At 39.3% G+C, this 20,527-nt stretch overlaps 2 protein-coding genes across 7 annotated transcripts in view; one reads left to right on the top strand and one right to left on the bottom strand.

Moving 5' to 3' along the window:
* LOC135216191 (sialin-like) overlaps positions 1–4,211 on the top strand; it is a 380,051-nt gene extending 375,840 nt beyond the window's left edge. For all 6 annotated transcript variants that reach the window (XR_010314828.1, XM_064251326.1, XM_064251329.1 and 3 more), the window contains one exon: positions 4,023–4,211. The gene's annotated coding sequence lies outside the window, so the exon portion shown is untranslated. The remainder of the gene's footprint in view (positions 1–4,022) is intronic.
* Positions 4,212–4,361: 150 nt separating this feature from the next.
* The window catches only part of LOC135216422 (potassium voltage-gated channel subfamily KQT member 1-like), a 691,013-nt gene continuing 674,847 nt past the window's right edge, over positions 4,362–20,527 (bottom strand). The window contains exon 18 of the mRNA XM_064251767.1: positions 4,362–6,462. Within this exon, the coding sequence (XP_064107837.1) occupies positions 6,020–6,462 (443 nt within the window). The 3' untranslated portion in view covers positions 4,362–6,019. The remainder of the gene's footprint in view (positions 6,463–20,527) is intronic.

The following is a 20,527-nucleotide window of genomic DNA, read 5'->3' as shown; positions in this document are numbered from 1 at the left end:
ACTTTATTGCAGAAATTATATCGCTGTTGTCACAAAGATCTTAATTCATGTAGGGAGGTCCAAAGGTTTTGAGTGCATGCTGTAATATTTAATTATCTTCTGTGAAGAATTTTATAAAATTTTGAAGCGTTTCATTGAGCCAAGAGTGCTTCTGTAGAAATAAATATCATGAGTCTGTAAATAAGGTACAGTACAACAGAATATTTAGTGTAAAGTTATGGGTAAATAAAAAACAAAATACATTTACATTATTGCCAAGACTACTTACCTCAGACTAGCAGTAAACAAATGAGTGAATTGTATTGTACTGGCATCTCTTTGTTCAGTTAATATTTCTGTTATCATACTGATCTAATAGGATGTACTTCTGTTAAAAATGTCAACTTGTTAGCTTTTATTCATAGAAACAACTTCTTAAGCATGGTGAAAGATTAGTTGAGGTAACTAATGAAATTAAAAGTAGATACATTCATACAAAAAAAAGACAAAGATAAGGTACTTTTAGTGCAAACCATAATCTACTTATTTAATCATATACGTACCAGTATTTATCAAGATAATATAGCTGCAGTACTTGTTTAATTGCACTAAATCATGACTTGAAAAGATTACAGAATAACTAAAAAGATTGCAGAATAAGTACTAATGTTTTCGAGATAAAACTGGGAATATTACATTTCCTTCATAATACTGTATAATAACCAAAGTGAAAATTTTAGAATCATTCACAAAGATCACATTATTATCATCTGAAAAGCACTGCAGAAAAACCAGTCGTAAAAACCATATGCATATTGTGATTATTCAAATGTTAAGCCTTAAATAAAATATATATATTTATATATATAAATATTGTTTCCTTTGTTTTAATACAGTACAGTATATTTAAAACAAACTGCATATGGTTTCTAAAAGTTTCTTGTGCTTCACCACAAGGCACAGTACTTGTGCTATTTGCCTTTTCTAGGTACAAAAAGTGCTTTCACTTGGAACTCAAGTGTTTAACTGCTGCATAACAGGAACAGGCTAAAAATATCTATAGAAAACTAAATATGTAACTCCACAAAATAATTAATGAGAGAACAATATTTTCAACCTAATATTTTTTTTACTTTGTGAGCAATGTACATAATTATGTCAGCCTTAAATGAAAGTTGTTCTTTTACAGAAATATAACAATATAACATTATAACAACAATTTCTAAGCAACTAAAATAACAGTATTCCCTACAACATGCTTAAAGCAACTAAATTATGAGTGAGATATCCTTGCAAAAATTGTGGTAAAATTTTTGTTCAAAATTAAATATTTTGTTGTACAAATATTTTGTTCACTCTTCTTAGGAAAATGCAATATGCACTATACTTTATTTACAAGAAATATTTGAATAATTAACAATTGCTGGCAAATATAAGCACACTATAAAACCTACAACTTTGAATTATTATGTACTAGAGTATTCATATGTAATGGAAAATATCCCTATTTAGAGTAAGTTTCTGGACCGTACTTTTCATACTTCTTGCATATTAGTCTTCAGATAGTGCAAGTTATGAAAAATCTATCTCCCTAAAGGATAAAAGGTTTAATTATGGTGTTAAAATATTTAGATATTTTGTTGGTCACTGTCCCTAACATCCAGTCACGCCTTCCATATTGGTCTAATTAGCTGTTGTAATTTCCAGGTCCCTAATGGTTGCTCTTCCCAGATGTAATTTTCTCTGTTTATGTGCCTCAGATAGTGCTAAAATACAATAGACAAAAATCATGCCCAGCTTACTTTTCATATAATTGTTTCTGTAAATGGGAAAGCTGTGCTTGACTGCTTGTGCTTATCTGTAAACTAAAAATCCCTGACTGACTAGACCCCTAAAATGTTCTATTGTGTAAGACTATGAAAACTGATGAGCTTTATAAGACTGCGTTAAAAGTATATTGTATAGTAATATAGAAGTACAGTATTCATCACAACCTTATGGTCCAATTACGTGTTTGTTGCCCTTCACCACAATCAAGTGGAATCACAAAATACACAAATTTATTATATGACAGTTGCTTTTTACCCTTACGTTAGATTTTACATGGCGTTACAGGTAGCCCATATGATCAGTTTCACTGAAATTAATTCATTTTCCAGTTCCATATGGGATTCTGCCAAACTCTAGTAATCACTAGGTTTTCATACTTGATGCAAAACCACTGCAATACTAGAGCCAAGCCCTTCATTTTTACAGTAACAATATTTTCAAGTAACACATTATTTTTATTGCTGCACTTTCTAATAATCACTTTTTTTTTTACATTTGTAATACACTTTTCTTTTCTAACTAAAACTTACCAGTCCCAACTATCAAAAGGCAAATGACAACTAAACATACATAAGCAAAAGGTTGTTCACAGAGCACCAATTAACCATAAGTCTTATATTAAGAACATAATTAAAGAAAGTATGCTGGATGTCTTGGGATACAGTACTGACCATGCACCCTTCATTTAGTAAAATACTGTATTTATAATTGTGCTGAAACCATTTCTAACTTTCTTCAGCATATGTATTAAGCCACTATAAAGTCTTCATTAATGATTGTAGATGTACAAAGCAGGTACTATATTCTACCTAAATGTAGAATTTGGACTATAAAGTATCAAAGTTTGTCTTTAAAAATGCCTTTATTAGTGTTATGAGTAAATAGGTAAGAGAATATATGAATAATTCATAGTTTTAAAAACAGTTTAACCATGACTTACAGTTAATGGATCATAACCGTAAAATACTGCTGTGCAAATGACAGAAAGCTTTGCAATATAGGTCTGTGTAATGAAAACTGTTAAGTTTAATGTGATATCAGCAATCAGAATCTATTTTTTCATAACATCATTACTTTAACAATACACAATAAATTCATTACTAAAAATGCAATTACCATGATAAAACTCACCTGTCTTTTAGTTTTCTAATTTTAAAACTGGGGGAAGTAGTTCCTGACTAATTAATTTCAGTGAAATGACTTTGATATAAATCTTATGAACACAAATCAAAGCTGCTATTCATCAAAAGAGAAAGTGTGTTCATTTTTTAATATGGTTCTGATTTGTGATGAAATTATCAAATTTGAATTACTTTCCTATATAACCATTAAATTTGCCTTTGATTTTTTTTATTCAGTGTCTATGAAATTATATTTTGTATCAATATCAAATAAAGAAGAGGAACTGTATTTACTAACTATGGTATTCATAATATGATTGTTTAAAATTTCTTTCACTATTTTCTCTCAAGTACGTGATATACTACTTTAATTAAATTTCAACATAAAAATACCTTACAAAAATATTTTAAAAATGACAAAAGTACACCAAACCTGTGTAAATTCACATTGTTATGAGGATTTGATGTGCTATTGTAATTATCATGGTTAATTGCATTAAAATGAATGAGATATCATGTATATAAAATCATGCATGAATTCATTTTAGCTTTTTCTACCTACAGTTTACAATTCATTTTGTAACTTGCACAATTTTTTTATCTATTTCATATTAGTCTGAATTTCATTGCTACTATTATTTTAAAAACTGACTGAAATTAACCATTCGGTACAAGTGACAAGAAATACTGCATCTACATAACAAGTAATTGCAAAATTAACTACAATTTTGAGTTGAATTATATTACCAGTAATTATAAGAATGAAACATTCCTATATTGGCTCTTATCATACAGTAACTGCTTATCACAAAACAACAATAAAATAATCAACTATCAATCTGATTTGAAATAGTATCAGTAAAGTAAGAATGGAGCAGTTTTAGATCGACTCTTAACATCTGACAGTAACTGTTTATCACAAAAATAATCTATTAAAAACAGTAATACTGATTTTTCAATAAGTTGCCAGCACCACGTGTAACTTTTACAAAGCCATCACTTTATACATTTTTTTCCCATATTTGCCTTTATAGGAAATTAACATTTACCAAAACCTTAACTGCACTGACCCCCTTATTCTGTGTATTTCAGAACGGCTGTTGGAAAAGATATATGACTACTAGCGCATCTAAATTTCATCTGCTAATGAAACTTTGCTGATCTATCAAGAATGTTCTCAACCATAGTAAGAACAGAAGAACCCTTCATATCAAAACTTCTTTTGACAAACTCCAAGTGCTGCATCAAACTGCATTCTTGTTTCCAAATCATGACCTATGAGGCTTATATATATATATATATATATATATAATATATATATATATATATATATATATATATATATATATAATATATATAAATATATATATATATATATATATATATATATATAATATAATATATATATATATATATATAGATATAGTATATATATGCCACGTATGTCAATAAAACTCGGTTGTATCAGTGGTCCCATTAACAACAATGTAGCTTCTGTTGTGATTATAATGATAAGTAAATGGAAAATGTTCAGGTGATAACAGGGTAACATATTACTTTCTGCTATTGGTTTTCCTACAGAGGAGGATAGTGACAAGCAAAGTGCAGCATTGATAAACACTGTGACATGTAGCCTGCAATGATAAAAGAGTTGAGTTATTTCATGTGGACTGCAAAAATAACAAACTTCTTACAAGATTTAATAAATTAATTATTATTATTATGAAATCAGTCAACCTTGCAACTAAAATTGCATACAGTATTTGTTTTACAGGCTCACATAATACATAACTGTGCTCTAAAACTTCACTTATTACTTTGCTTACAGGCACATTAAATGTAGTTTTACGCAGTAATAACCCCTTAAATTTGGTTAATGCTGTGCTTGGAATTCAAGATTAATGAAACTGACACTAGTTCAGGTAAATTTCAGAAACCAACTGTACGAATGGACCTTTGTCAAACAGAAGAATTAGATAATACAGCAATACAGTGAACAGTTTAGTCTGATGGTTGAAATGGACGGAACAAAAAGTAACAAGAATGTTGTTACAAAGGAAAATACTTCTTTCATATTAATTTGATATGCAAAATGTTTTTATTAAGTACTCTAATAAACATTTTGATAAAGCCCTGGTCTTGAAGTAACTTTTACTATATCATATTTCAGATTCTATAAAATTCTTTTAATATGCAGTTCCTGAAATTATTATCAATGCAGGGTTCTTTCATTCTTACACCCATATCTATTATTTAAGCCATAGAGGTCTTTATGGACTTACAGGAATTTTTGTATAGTGGCATTTTGATTATATGACAATTCTCTAGCATGTTTACTTATTATTTATTTCCACCCAGGTTCTGAATCCCTTTGGCTGAAATTTATATGATTTAATGAAAAGATTCTGTACAGGATCATTTACTCATTACTAAAGCATTGTTTAAAAAAAATATATATAATCAGCTAAATGAGCACTCCAAACTGTAAACATGTCTTTTATACCAAGGTCAACAGCCAATCAGTTAACAAAAATCAAATAGATACAAATGTGCATATACACATACTCCAGTTCATAAACATAGGTAAGTGCACATACAGCAATTGCAAATATCACAGTATATATAACTAGAGTATACTCTCATTAAATCTTTAATAGCTAACTATTATGGTTAACAAACTTTCTGAGAATGAACAATGCATTCTTCCCATAAGGACATGCCAAGCCCCTTTCAGCCATGTATTTACCTGTATGTGATGATCATACAGTACTCTTGACATTATTTCAGTTGCCATGGGAGAACATAAAAACTCTTGCCTTTTAACCACCAACAGGTGGTAAGAAACTGCATCTACAATACCATATTGACTTTTGATCAATACGAATCTTAACTCTAATAGTTTTGGAGTGTTAGGTAAGAATCTACATACAGCATCTAAAAATGCTTGACTCAGCTTGTATAGTGGAATTCAAGGAAAGGAGAGAAGAGGGTTATAATCTGTGAGTGAACAAAGATGGTATGAAAAGAAAAAGCCAAAACTTTCAAAGTGCCCTGAGCATAAAGCAAGATTGTTGCCCTTTCTTGCACCATCATGAAGATGATTCTTCCATGGCAATGGTGGTGACAATTTCTGGGGGTAAAAGTTTGGCCCTATCCTGATCATGAAGCTCAATGCTTTCTTCTGCCACCATTGCTGGAGGCTCAAGGACGGGCAAGAGTGTGTACGATGATAAAGAAGGTGGCGGGGGTCCATGCCGAGGATAATGGTGGTGAAGGTGGTGGTGGTGATGTGATGGGTAATGGCGATGGTAGCTACTATGATGATAACTTATATCTGATGAGTGGCTCAGAATGCCTGGGGGTGGGACCTGCAATGTGGAGTCCAGGGCAACTGAGGCAGAAATTGTTGGTATGATGAAATTAGACACTTCATTTTCCTCTTCAATTGTTGCAGGCTCTTCTTTGATGGTATGATCTTCTTCAGATATGACAAGCGAGTCACACTCGCTTGCTATTGTACTGCTCTCGTCATCTAGAAATTAAATAAAAAGAACATAAGTGACAGAGAAATTTGGTGTTTTTGCAACATTTTATCACATGGAAGTATGTATTCTCACACCTCTACTGGCCTTTAGGATCTCATGGATTTTTGTTTTTATGCATTTGTAACACTAAACAAAATGTTCTCCAGATTAAAGTAAATTAATGTAGAAGCACCAAATTTAAAATTTTCAATTTAAAAAAAATAATGCAAATACTGGACTACTAAGCAATCAAGAGGGCTTTTTAGTTGGTTTACAAAGTTAACAGGTTATAATAAAGGATAGACGTGGTTATACAAGAGGAGAACTTAAGATATCTGGCAGAGAGACCAACCTTAAAAGCAGGGTTTTCAGCTAGTAAACGTGAAAAATGTTTAAGTGTCCATTTTAAAGGAATCTTAGCTTAGCTACAGGATGTATAGAATTCTACTTTTTAAAATATGGATTTTATGTGGGAACATAATACGTACAGCATACAGATTTCATATGTGAGACCATAAATAAAACAACAATGCTGTGGAATAAGTAATGTGAATGAACACAATAAACAAAAACTGAAGTGAGTAACAAAATCATAAAATGTGTATGCATACCAAAAGAAAATCGCCATTATTCTGATAATGGTAATATGCCCAAGTAAAAAACAAGTTTCTCTAACTTTAACACAATAGGGTACTGTACAAATGGAGATACCCATCATCCAAACACCAATGAAATTTGATAAATAAATTATTTATCTACTCGTAAAGAACATTTGATCCTTTATATACAGAACTGCAATCGGTTTATCTGATATAAAATGTTTGCAAAAATGTTTTTATCATAAACCTAAAAGCATGCATATCTTCCTTGAAAGCAACAGTCAGTGAAAATGTATAAATTTTGGGGAAATATCAATTCCTCCAAGAAATATTTCAAGAGTAACATTTAAGAATCGTCTCCAAGTCCACAACGCATCAAGTGAGGTGGTAGTACCTCATTTTTTTAAAGTTTCTTATGTCGAATATTACATTTTTTGACCGAAATTTTAAAAGAAATTTTGTATCATTTGTCAAAATGCCCGTACTTTGACCTGACCAACTGTCTTGTTTATACTTGTACTCGATGGCCTGCCATTTCATACAAGAAAAACTGTCATATGTTTTTTATGTTTTTTCTTTACAATATGTAGTTTAATGATGACCATATTCAACAAAATAAATAAACGAATAAAGAACTTCACAATATTTAGCATTAAAGATGAACAAAATTGGTGACACACAGGTGACTTGAGATAAGGGGGGGGGGGGGGGGGGGGAAGCATTTATATTGTCAAGGAGGGAAGGTGAAGAGACTAAAAACATTACTGTATGTACGTAAAAGTAGTAACAATTCACATGAGGAAATAAAAGGGAATTTCCCAATAAATTTAACAATGATACAATATTAAAAAATCAAATGCAATACAGCAACAGTGGGAGAAAAAAAAAAAAAAAGTCTTACTTGAGCCAGTGTTTGGTGCCCTGAGTGAGATGGTATAGTTTAATGATAACCATAATCAATAACATTAAATAAAAGAATAAAGCTTTTCACAATATAATTTAACATAAAAGATGAACAAAATCATGTCACTGCAATGACGCACAGCTGAAATGAGATAAGAGGAGGGAGGGAGCATTTAAAGTGTTAAGGAGAAGAGACAGTAAATACATTACTGTATGTATGTAAAAGCAGTACCAATTCACATAAAAAAAATGTTATATCACTATAAATTTAACAATGTTAAAATACAAAAACAATCAAAATAATAAAATAAAAAAAAATTCTTACTTGAGCCATTGTTTGGTGCCCTAAGTGAGATGAAAGAGAGGAGAAGGAAGGGATGGTGGTGGGTTATTGGGTGGGAGTTGGGGGTCCACTTCCCTCTGACTCCCCAACTGGGCTAGAATGATTAATCTCTTTCACTAAATTTCGCCATTTCACCCGTTTCTTTCGCTTACACTCGATATGCCCGAATCACTTCTTTTTGTTATAGTAAAATACCTATCAAGTGCCACCAGCTTTTTACAATTTTTAGCACTGTAAAAGTAACTCAGTTCCATAATAAACACACTGCACTGAACTAGTACAAAGAAAAGTATTTTATCTCTCCTTTTCTTACTTGCATTTTTTACTTATTACTTGTTTACAAAATCCTCATGTTTATTTTAAATTCTGCTTTTGCCAACAGTAAGTTGATGTTGTGACATAATTGATCTTTTGCACTCAAGATCCAAGTGTAAACATGTCGACAATCATACACCCTGATTACTTTCTCTCTCTTACACACACACACATTATTGATTCCTTTGATTATCCGAGCAAAATGTGAATAAAACTATTATGTTAATCTTTGCCTACTGCAACCATTTTGATTCCCTTGAGGGGGTTTCTGTCGTCCCCGCCCCCCCACCCCCGCCATCTCGGCTTGCTGCATGCCATTTTCACCAAAAATGTAAATCTTTCATGGAAAATGTTTTTGTCAAAATTTTACTTAGCATAACTTACTATTTCATCATTATATGCTACGCTCTTAATTAACTTTTGAATACATTAATAATTTAGACAAATTTGAAAAGGGGGACTTTTTGGGTGGGCTGGAACGAATGATTCTGATTCCCATTATTTCTTATGGAGATATTTGTTTCATATTTCGAAAAAATCTCATTTCGACCAGCCTTCTGGAATGGATTAAGTTTGAAGTCTTAGGTATTACTCTATTTGCACATCCTTGAGGAAAAATAGCATTCTTTTTCAGACATACTAAAATACAAGTACTAAAAGTACAGCAGCATGTATTGAAGATTCCTTAATACGAGAATTAAAGTAGTAGTAAACACGACATTTTTTTTAATCAATTTGTATTTTCCATAGCTTACAAACCTTCAGTCTTAACAATAGGATAACTTTCCAAGCGCCAACTGGTAACTGGTTAACACAATGGAAGATTGTAAAGCAAGGAATCTATGAGATCTGGCAACTCCCACGTGTGCCAGGTAATAGCTGGTCAGAAACCGCGCATATGAGGTGATAACTTGTCAGAGAACTCGCACTGGACCTCGTGATGCTTCAGTCTTTCCTTAACCGCCGGGTGTTTTGTGCCCATGTTCTGTCTTTCAGTGTGTTGTGTGTGATTGTTTTAGTTTATTATGGTTTCCTCAGTCTCCATGGCCGCGTCAATGCATGTGCCTGGGCATTCAGGGTTTTCTGTGCTCAAAGTTTTTAGCATCATTGGCTACAGATCCACACACGACATGCAGTAGGTGCAGAGCAAATTTTTGTAGTTACAAATCCTTCCCTGGAATGTCGTTTCTGGCCTAAGTTGCAGAGGAGGGTGTTTTATAGGAAGAGGAAACATTGCAAATTTGAATCTTCCTACTTGGGAGGGGTTTTCTTCACCTCATCTAGACGATTTGGCTGTTCCCTTTCCCTTGATCACTCTTCCTATTGTTCATGTATTTTCGTCTGTGAAGAAACACTCACAGCGGGGCCCTGTCCCTTTTTGTTATGTTTGTTTGTGCGTGCGTGACTGACACTACGTTTCCGTTCGCACCCGTCTATGTCAACCCAGTTCGTCTGTAATAAATTATCAGTACCCAACTACCTGTCTTACTCTCTGGTCCTCACAACTGGTGACCTGCCGGAGTCGGTGACACAGCAGTTTAGGCCCAGCCTTTAATGGACTAATTATGGCCACTCACCTTCAGAGAACCTTTAGCGGACTCAATAGGGCACCACAGTTTGAGGACGGGTAGCTGGGTTCTGGTCAGCCAACAAAATCAGGTGGCGGCCCAGAAATGTCCATGCCTCAACTGGGAGACACCAGATACCTCCTCAGTTCTTCCCCAGATGCCATTGCCGCACGTGCAAGTCCCTTGGCAATCTCCCGATGCCGCTGCTGCACCAAGGGTCCTGCTTTACCCACCTGACATCGCTGCCTGTGGGCGCCTCAACCCCCCCCCCCACCCCCCCCCCCCCCCCCCCCCGCCCCCACCCGACGCTGCCGTCTCCCCATGGGCTCGCTCAGCCTGCCCGACGTCGCTTCCACACCTGTGGGCTTCCTCGACGTGCTGACGCCACTGTCTCACCTGTGGTTCTGCTCTGCTCTGCCCGCCGGACGCCGCTGCAGCACTGGAGACTTCCTCAGCCCAACCTATGCTGCCACCGCACCTGGGGGTCCCTACGGCCTGTCCCATGCCGCCACCGCACACACTTAGCTCCCTCCACAGTCTTGGTTGCCCACAGTCAACAGTAGAACCCCCGAGGCAAATGCCAGGGGAGGCATCCTGTCAGCCAGCAACGCCAAAGGACTCTGCATTCTATAATACCCCACAACAAGTGTCACAAGGACACAGGGTCACCTCCTGCCTCCAAGATATTTTTCATCCTTTCATCCAATCATTATTCCATAATCATTGTCTTGGGGGGAGGGGGGGAAGTATTTGTAAGGACATTGCTTTTTATATATTTTTATTGCATCTCATCATTAAGCCGCATTGTTCCTTACCCATTCTGTAGAGCATTTTACGCCCTTTCTTTTGATGTATATACAAATGTCAGGAATCCGTTCCCTCTACGTAATACTGTTCATGTAGTTTCTTCTGTGAATAAACACATTCACAGGGGGATGGCCTGTCCCTTTTTGTTATGTTTGTTCATGCATGTGTGACGGACAGTACGTTTCCATCTGCACCCGTCTATGTCAACCTGGTTCATTTGTAATAAATTATCAGTACCCTCCTACCTGTCTTACTCTCTGGTCCTCACAGATCTACTCAGACAGTGCCACTTCGGAAGGTTCCATCAAGGACTGTCCACTTTGTCCCTAACCACTTACAGATTGTCCGACGACTCTTACGAGCGAAGGGGTTTTCAAAACAGGTGGCAAAAGCTATTGCTCAATACAGAAGGGAATCTTCAAGTAATGTCAGGCAAAGTGGACAGTTTTTAGAGCCTGGTGTAAAGAACATAACAATTCATCTTCTAAGACATCTACAAAGGAAATAACAGATTAACTGATATCTGAGGACAGAAAGGAACCTGTCTACCTCGACTATCAAGGGTTATAAGGCAATGTTGGTATCAGTTTTTAAACACAGAAGATGAGAAGTATCGATGAATAGAGATCTTTCAGGTCTCATTAAATCCATAAATATAGAAAAGCCTAAAGGTTCGAAGATATTATCTTGGAACCTAGATGTAGTCCTTAAATGGTTGTTGGAACCCCCATTTGAGCCACTGCACAGAGCATAGCATCATTGAGAGATTGGAAGACAAAAACCCTATTTCTAGTAGCCCTGTCTACACCAAAAAGGGTGAGTGAACCAAGTTCCATGGACAAGAGAATAGGATTTGCACAGGGTAATGAGGTATGCACATTAACCTTGGGATTTTTAGCAAAAAACAAGACTCCTTCCAAGTTGTGGCCTCGTTCTTTCAGTATTAAAAACCTGACGGACTTAGTAGGACCAGATGAAGAAGAGGGGTTACTCTGCATGGTCAGAGCTCTGAAATGTTATCTACAAAGGACAGAGAAAATTAGGGCCCCGTCCAATCATTTATGGTGTTCAGTAAAGAAGCCTGGGTGCAGCAGTGGCGTTGGGAGGTTACCAAGGGACTTGCACGTGCGGCAATGGCGCCTGGGGAAGAACCGAGGAGGTATCTGGCATCTCCCAGTTGAGGCAAAGGAGGCCGCGATGTTGGATGGATGTTTCTGGGCCACCGCCTGATTTTGTTGGCTGACCAGAACCCAGCTACCCGTCCTCGAAAAACACCAAAACACGCTTGGAAGCTGTGTCGTGATGGGTCCGTTAATGGCATCGGTGTCGTCCTCGAACGGAGCTTTCAGAGACCTAAACTGTGGTGCCATATTGAGTCCGCTAAAGGTTCTCTGAAGGTGAGTGGTCATAATCGGGAGGTCACCAGTTGTGAGGATCAGAGAGTAAGACAGGTAGCTGGGTACTGATAATTTATTACAGACGAACTGGGTTGACATAGATGGGTGCGGATGGAAACGTAGTGTCTGTCACGCACGCATGAACAAACATAACAAAAAGGGACAGGGCCATCGCTGTGAATGTGTTTCTTCACAGACGAAAATACATGAACAATATTATATAGAGGGAATGGATTCCCGACATATATACATCAAAAGAAAGGGCGTAAAATGCTCTAAAGAATGGGTAAAGGAACAACGTGGCTTGATGATGAGATGCAATAAAAATATAGTAATACCATTGTCCTTACAGATCTGTCGTCTGAGGGAGTACCCTTGGCCAATCCACCAGTAGATCTAATAGATCTGGGAACCATTCTTGTGCTGGCCAGAATGGAGCAATGAGAGTCATCGCAATGTTGTGGTGTGTTCTGAATTTGTTGACGACTTCTCTCACCATCATGAATGGAGGAAAAGCGTACAAGTCCTTGTTTGACCAGTCCAAAAGCATCACATCCGTCGCCTATGCTTTCGGGTCTGGGGCTGGTGAATAGTAAAGGGGGAGATGATGGTTTCTTGCTGTGGCAAACAGATCTATCATCGGTTTTCCCCCAGAGTTTCCACAAATCGAGGCATACCACTGGGTTCATCATCCATTCTATGTGAAGGACCTGCCTTTTGCGGCTTAGTTCGTCTGTGAGTACATTGAGTTTCCCCGAAACAAACCTTGTTAATAATTTGGATTGATTGTGATTCGTCCATAACAACGGTGTTCTTGCCGTCTCGCAAAGAGAAAACGAGTTGGTTCCTCCTGTTTTCTTATGTACAAGAGTGCTGTCGTACTGTCTGAATGTACCGACACTACTTTGTTGCGGACTTTGTCCACAAATTCCAACAACCCCCAGTGGATGGCAATCAGTTCCTTCCGATTTATATGCTACTGTTTTTGTTGAGCATTCCAAGTGCCTGATACTTTCTTTTCCCCTAGAATCACTCCTCAACCTTGATCTGAAGAGTCTGAAAAGAAAACTAGGTTGGGGCTCAGCAGTAGGAGAGATTTCCCTTCTATGAGCCTGTCTCTTAACTTCCACCACTGCAGATACTCCTTTATTTCTTGTGTGATTTGGAACATAAAAGAGTCCGGAAATTTCTTCCCGTTCCAGTTCGCCCTGAGGAAGAACTGTAGATTCCTCATATGCAGCCTCCCCAGCGTCATGAACTGTTCTATTGAGGATAGCGTGCCCAATAGACTCACCCACTCCTTTGCTGAGCATTTCTGAAGGACTAGAAATTGCTCCACCTTCTGTAAGCACGACTATTCTTTGTGGGGATGGAAAAGCCCGAAAACTCACTGAGTCCATCCTTACCCCTAAATAGACTAGCTCCTGACATGGGAGTAACTGACTTTCGCCTGTTTATTAGCAGTCCTAATTCCTGAGTTAATTCCAAGAGTTTTCTGAAGGTCCTTCATGCACCTCTCCATTGTTTGTGACTGGAGAAGCCAATCGTCCAAGTATAAAGATATTCTTATCCCGACTAGACGCAACCATTTCGCAATGGGAGCTAGGACTTGAGTGAACATTTGTGGGGTGGTTGACAGCCCAAAACACAGAGCTCTGAATTGACAGATTTTGTTCTTGAAGACAAATTGCAGAAACCTCTTTGAGTTTTGGTGGATTGGAATGTGAATGTAGGGGTCCTCCAAATCAATGGAGATCATCCAATTCCCCTGACTGATTGATGATATGCCCGACTGATTCGTCTCTATCATGAACTTTGTCTTCTGCACATATTGGTTCAGAGTACTTACATCCAACACGGGCCTCCAGGCCCCCCAATGACTTGGGTACTACAAGTAGATGATTGTAAAAAACCTGGGGTTAGTGGCTCTTCTACTAACTCTACTGCTTTCTTCTGCAAGAGGGATGAAACCTCTTTCGAAAGAGCAATGAATTTCTCTGAACTTTCCGAGTAGGCTCTCAAAGCTATCGGAGAGTCTGATAACAGAGGCTTGCTCTTGAATGGAATATCATAACCTTCTCTTATTACCTTTACGATTCAAGATTGCGCCCCTCTTGCTTCCCATTCTTCCTAAAAATGTAGGAGTCTTGCTCCTACTGGTGCATGAAGGACTGATTCATTACTTTTTGGCAGAGGAGTTGGTCGTGGAGTTTATTTTATAGATCTAGGGGAGAAACGTCCTCTACCCCTCGATCTAGGGAAATATCTAGCAAATCCCCTGCCCTGAAAGGGTTGTCCACGCATGGCTGGCAAAGGACGTACACTGGGAATAGTCTCTTGAATACGTTTAGCAGATTGTGTAAGATATGTTGCTTTCTTCTGCAGTTCCGAGGAAACTAGCACTACTGTCTCCTCTGGAAAAAGGTGCCTCTTATCCAATGGAGAATACAGCAAGGCAGAGTTTTGAGTATGAGAAACTCCTTTAGAGGTGAAAGAACACCAAAGTTCTCTCTTCTTTAGGATGCCTAATGTGAAGAGAGAGGCTAGTGCCAAGGACCCGTCTCTTAATTCCTTTGTCTAAACAGGAGATAACTCCCGAAATGTCCACAAAGGCATCCTCACTGAATGTAGAACAATCCTTGAGTTTACGGCCCAAGGCTCCCACTGTCCAGTCCAGGAAACTTATCACCTCAAATACCCTAAAGATATTTTTAATGAGGTGATCCAATTCTGAAGCCATAAACATGATCTTGGCTGAATTGAAAGCCAATCTCCTCGCCAAGTCAATAAGACCGGAAAGTCTCCCTGGGCGGAGGCAGATACACCCAAAGAGAGAGCTTTTCCAGTTTCGTAACATAGATGTCTTCTCATTGAAAGACGAAGAGGGAAACTGAACTTCACTTTGCCTTGATCCCTCTTATCCTCCAGCCAAAGGTTACTCTTGTTTAACGCCTTCCGTGGTGAAAAGGACAGCACTAATTTAGGTAATTTTGCCTAGTCCTCCTGGTTGTCTCTCATGTGGGAAGACACTGGTGACTTGGGAGTCACTGGCAAGAACGAGTCAGAAAAATTTGCTATAAGGTAAAACAGTAGGGCTCTGTGTACTATGAGAGACGACTTTGTCTTCCTCTTTTCCTTCTTCTTCCTCTCCTTTGACTGAAGAAATTGGTGACAAGTTCTCTAGAGGTTGAATCTGGGGCACTGAAGACTGAATAAGACCCAAACATAGCATGTGATCCTGTCGGTAGACTGAAGCCATAACTGAAGACAGAGATTGTCTAAGATCTTCATACTGATCCAGTGGCTGCTTGGACACTACTGGCTGCTCGGGCGCCCATGGACGCTCGGCCGCCGAGGGAAGCCCGGGTACTAATGGATGTTCGGGCACTAGTGGATGCTTGGGCGCTAATGGATGCTCGGGTGCAAATGGATCCCCAGGGCACCAATGGACGCTTGGGAGCCATTGCTGCTCATGCGTCAATGAGAGATTGGGCGGCCATGAGCCAGTGAACTTTTGGGTGCCAATGGCTACTCTGGCGTTTGGGAAAACTGTGATGCCAATGGGCGCCTGGGAGTTGGTGGGCTCTTGTCTGCCTCCAACTGGATCTGGTGCCAAAGAACGCTCTGAGCCTTTCTAGCTCCTGACTTCCGAAAGCCTACTTTCTAGAAGACTACCAAGACTTAGAGGATGAAATCCTCTCACTACAATGTCCCTCTCCTTTCAGATCCTGAGAGAATCTCTCTGGAGTCCCAAAAACTACACGAAAGCTGCTCCTCTTGAAAAAGATTAGCTTTTTTACAGGGGACTGGAGAGGGAGACACCTCATGAGCCCTCCTTTTCAATGGATGGAACTCGTCAATGAAACGCTACTGGTGCCTGGGAGAGGACTCCCCAGAGCTTGAAGCACTAGAAGAAAGCGGCACTCCTTTAGAGATGCATTTCCAATGACGCTCTGTTGCGATGTGGGATTTGTCAACAGAAAAAAATTAGGGGGCGACTGCTCGTGGGCAGACCCCACTGACCTCCCTTGGGCTACCAGTATGCCTCCTCCCAGGTTCTGGGGAGTTTGACAAGGACCTTTGCCTAGGAGAATCAGTGGTACGAACAGTATTCTCCTCTGGCAACACTAGCACTGGCACTCCACCACTTCCCTTGTCCATTAGGGTTTTAATGGACGTTCCTAATTTCTCCATTGCTTGAAGCATGATCGAAATTTTTTTATCTAATCTTGCTTATAAATTGGCCACAGCACTGGGTACGAGTGTAAGAGGCAAGTAGAATTTTCAAGTAACCTTATCTAGGGGTAGAGTAGACTGTCGTCACAGACAACCCGTAGTTATTACTTAGGCTAGACTACATTACTACATTAAGTTAGTACACTTAGCATCTCCACCTATAAGTTAGGTAGGCCACTGTAGTTAGCTGTATCGCTGCTCAAAAAACTTCAAGTTGGAGTAGGAGAACTGGGTAGTCGAGACGATCAATTTATTTAAGCCAAGACCTTCACGCCCGAAAGGGAGTGAATGCCTTCTTAACAGGGGGAGCTGTGACGTTTGTAGATCGTTCCGTCTACCCAGATATTAATTAATTAATCTGATTTGGAAAACGGCAGCCATTTCTTCCAAATATCAGCTGATTTTTAGTAAAACACGGGAAACCCAAAACCCGCCAGCCAGAGATAGGGGGTTCCCCAGTTGGGGGAAAAGAGTCTTTTGTCAGCTTTAGGGACGTATCTCAAAAGGGAAGGATGTAGGCAGATTGGTACTTCTTAGACCTATATCTTAAGCTCTCTTTCCTGTGACCCCTCTGCTGGCTGTATGTTTGTTTCCAGGATTTGCCTTGCTTGTGGGGGGTTAAGCTGACTTCCAACACCCAAGCAAAACACCTGAATTCTGTCTCAGTCGTCTCCAGACGTGACCTTCGGACGGATGTCCGACCACCTGCCTTCCATTTAGGCCTATTCACGGCGTACTGGCGCGCCCGAGCCCCAGGCCCAAGACAAAGCGGCCACGTTTTTCTACAAAGGTCCACACTGAACATTGCATCCAGGTACGTCTTGTGAAACAGCATATTGCCAGTCCCTTATCACCTATTATCTATTAGATCCTCGTTTCCAAGATTAGGACTAGGATTGACAAGTGATGGGGAAGGTTCAGAAGGAGACAAGTTATAATTTGACAATGCCTGACTATTTCAGCTTTAGCTCTAGAAGCCGCTTTCCTCTTTTTTATCTCTATCCAGCTTGTTCGTGTAGCTAGTTCTCTTGTCCAAATTAATACATTCTCCACAAGTCCGTTTTGGTGTGCAAGTCTGTCCCCTACAACCTGTGCAAATTGAATGTGCAAGCTTTAGCAATCCTTGTATTGCAGCCTATTGTGCAATACCTAATTCCTGTTGAGCTAGTATCTGACATGTCTGTAGACTAACCTAATACGTACTAAGACTAATTCCGGTGCAAAAATTAGCTATTTATATAAATTCCTAAATAGCTAATATCGCTGAAAAAGCTACCATTATTTAAGAATACTTCAGCAAATAACTCCAACAATAAGCAACGATAAAGAAATTTTAAAAATTCCAATGAATACTGAACTGTGTTAACAGTACCAGCCGACAAAAAACAACTGATTTTTGTGCGGTGTTGGTTCCTTTCTCCCCCGATAGTGGGCTGGGGTGGGGTATCACCTAACCAAACCAAACTAGCACTGCAGCGAATTTCAAGAATTCTAGCTGCCGACAGATTTAGAAACTATATCTATGTAACTACTTAGTAAGTTGCATACATAAAATGTTTTTATTCAGACTAGGAGTCAAATCTACCACAGAGCCTTAGATGGTCTGCACTACTTGGTAAAGGCTATATTTATATATTAGATGAATGACAATTCAGTGCACCAAGGATTAACTTTTTAGTGTTAAACAATGACAAATTTTTAAAGACAATTTGTATTTTTCATAGCTACAAACCTGAGGTCTTAACAATAGGATAATTTCTAGCGCCTAGCTGGATCCGGTTAAAACGCAGATGAAAGCAAGGACACTTGTGGTATCTGGCAATGCATGCGTAAATCGGGTGAAGAGTGGTCAAAGACCACACACCTACGCCACCGCATCAGTCTTTCCCAACTCAGGATGTCTTGACAAACAGAGGGGCGGCTCGAGGTGGGCAGTATAATGTTAAGACCTCAGGTTTGTAGCTATGAAAAATACAAATTGTCTTGGAAAATTTGTCATTTGTTCATACGCGAATAAACCTTCGGTCTTAACAATAGGATACATTCATACTTGGAGGGAGGTACTAGACATCCTAAACCAGCTGGGGGCCTACCCACCAGTATAGCTCCAGAAGAAATGACTTCTGGAGAGGGACTGAAGCCTGTTGAGAAGCTAGATAAATTGATATCTAACCACTCAGACCCTGAGTAACGTACAATGATATAAGGGAGAATCATTATATAGGGAACCAAAAAGAAACCTTGACTGTCCAATAGCAAACCAATACACCAGGGTTTGTACAACTCCCAACTCCTTGCCAAGGAGTGGAGCATATGCTACCGAATAGAGGGTTTTATATTTGCATATTAAGTGACCACACTATCAGTATGACTACCTTACTCACCTGTATCGGACCAGTCCAGCGAATGACGTGTCTATTCCTTAACCCACCCGAAGGAAGAAGGAAAGGTACAAGCCAAAGGAGACTAGCCAACTCACTCATTCTCCCATCCACACAATGATCTTATTTAACATACAAAAGTACCCTGTTAAAGGCAACTATGAGTTACACAACCTGTTGGGCAGTCACCATAGGACCCAGGGAAAACATGTCCGTAGATCTGTGGGCAACATCCTTAAGATAGAAAGAGGCGAACGTGGACTGGCGTAACCAAGTACCAGCGCTCAGCACTCTGTGTACAGCCAAGTTTTTTTTGAAAGCCAGAGAGGGACCAATACCCCTAACGTCATGTGCTCTAGCCTGCACAGACGTGGTGGTGGAATCATCAAGAGCCAAGTGTGCCTGTCTGATGGCTTCCTGTATCCAAAAAGAGATAGTATACTTAGACACCTCTTTCTTCTTGCGGCCTGTGCTAACAAAAAGTCTGCGGCAACCTGGTCAGAGGTGCCGAGTCCTTTTGAGATAGCAACACAGGGCCCGGATAGGGCACAACAAAAGCTCCTGAGCATCACCACCCACAAAGTCATTCAGTGATGGAATGGAAAATGAAGTGAACCTGTCATCGTGCACAGAGGGATTTTGGGTCTTGGCCACGAATTCCGGTACAAATTCGAAGGACACTGACCCCCAATCCCTGGTGTGCTTCACATCATAACTCAGACCGTGGAGCTCTCTTACCCTCTTGGAAGATGCCAAGGCCAGAAGGAAAACGGTCTTGAGCATCAAGCTCTTGAGAACCAAGGAAACATCCCATGTTGGAGGCTTGAGCTCCCTAGGAGAACTCGACTGCTCAAACCTCTTAACTAGCAAGGAAAGTTCCCAGGACAAGGAGATGTCGATGCCTTTAAGGCGTAACACCAAACTCAGGGCCACCCTGTAAGCTCTAATGGCAGAAATGGACAAATGTTTCTCGCCTCTGAGGAAGGTTAAAAAGTCTGCTATTCGCTAAATAAAGGTTGTGAGTGGAGAAAACCCCCGTTTGTGACACCAATCACAGTAGATCGCCCATTTGCCTTGGTAAACCGCGGAGGTCGACTTTCTAAGACTGCTGGACATTTGCCCTGTTGTTCTCTGAGAAAAGCCTCTTGCTCGGAGGAGATACTTGATAGCCTCCAACCGTGAAGAGACAGGGATTCTACAGACTGGTGGAACCTTTCCATATGCGGCTGACACAGGGGATGACACCAAGGGGGAATTTCCCTCGGAACCTCTGACAACAACGGTAGCAGATCTGGGAACCATTCCGCCTGTGGCCACAGAGGGGCTACCAAAGTCATCCTGAGACCCTGTGAACTCATTAGCCTGTTCAGAACTTGAAGGATCAAACTAAACAGAGGGAAGGCATACACCTCCAGGTTGTTCCAGGGATGTTGGAATGTGTCCTCTGCTAACGGTAATGGATCTGGGACCACTCAACAGAATATCTCCAGCTTCCTGTTGAAGCAAGTCGCAAAAAGGTCCAGC

The sequence above is a fragment of the Macrobrachium nipponense genome, chromosome 6 (genome assembly GCF_015104395.2).
Source record: "Macrobrachium nipponense isolate FS-2020 chromosome 6, ASM1510439v2, whole genome shotgun sequence".
Lineage (NCBI taxonomy): Eukaryota > Metazoa > Arthropoda > Malacostraca > Decapoda > Palaemonidae > Macrobrachium > Macrobrachium nipponense.
This window is presented reverse-complemented; position numbering and strand designations above follow the sequence as displayed.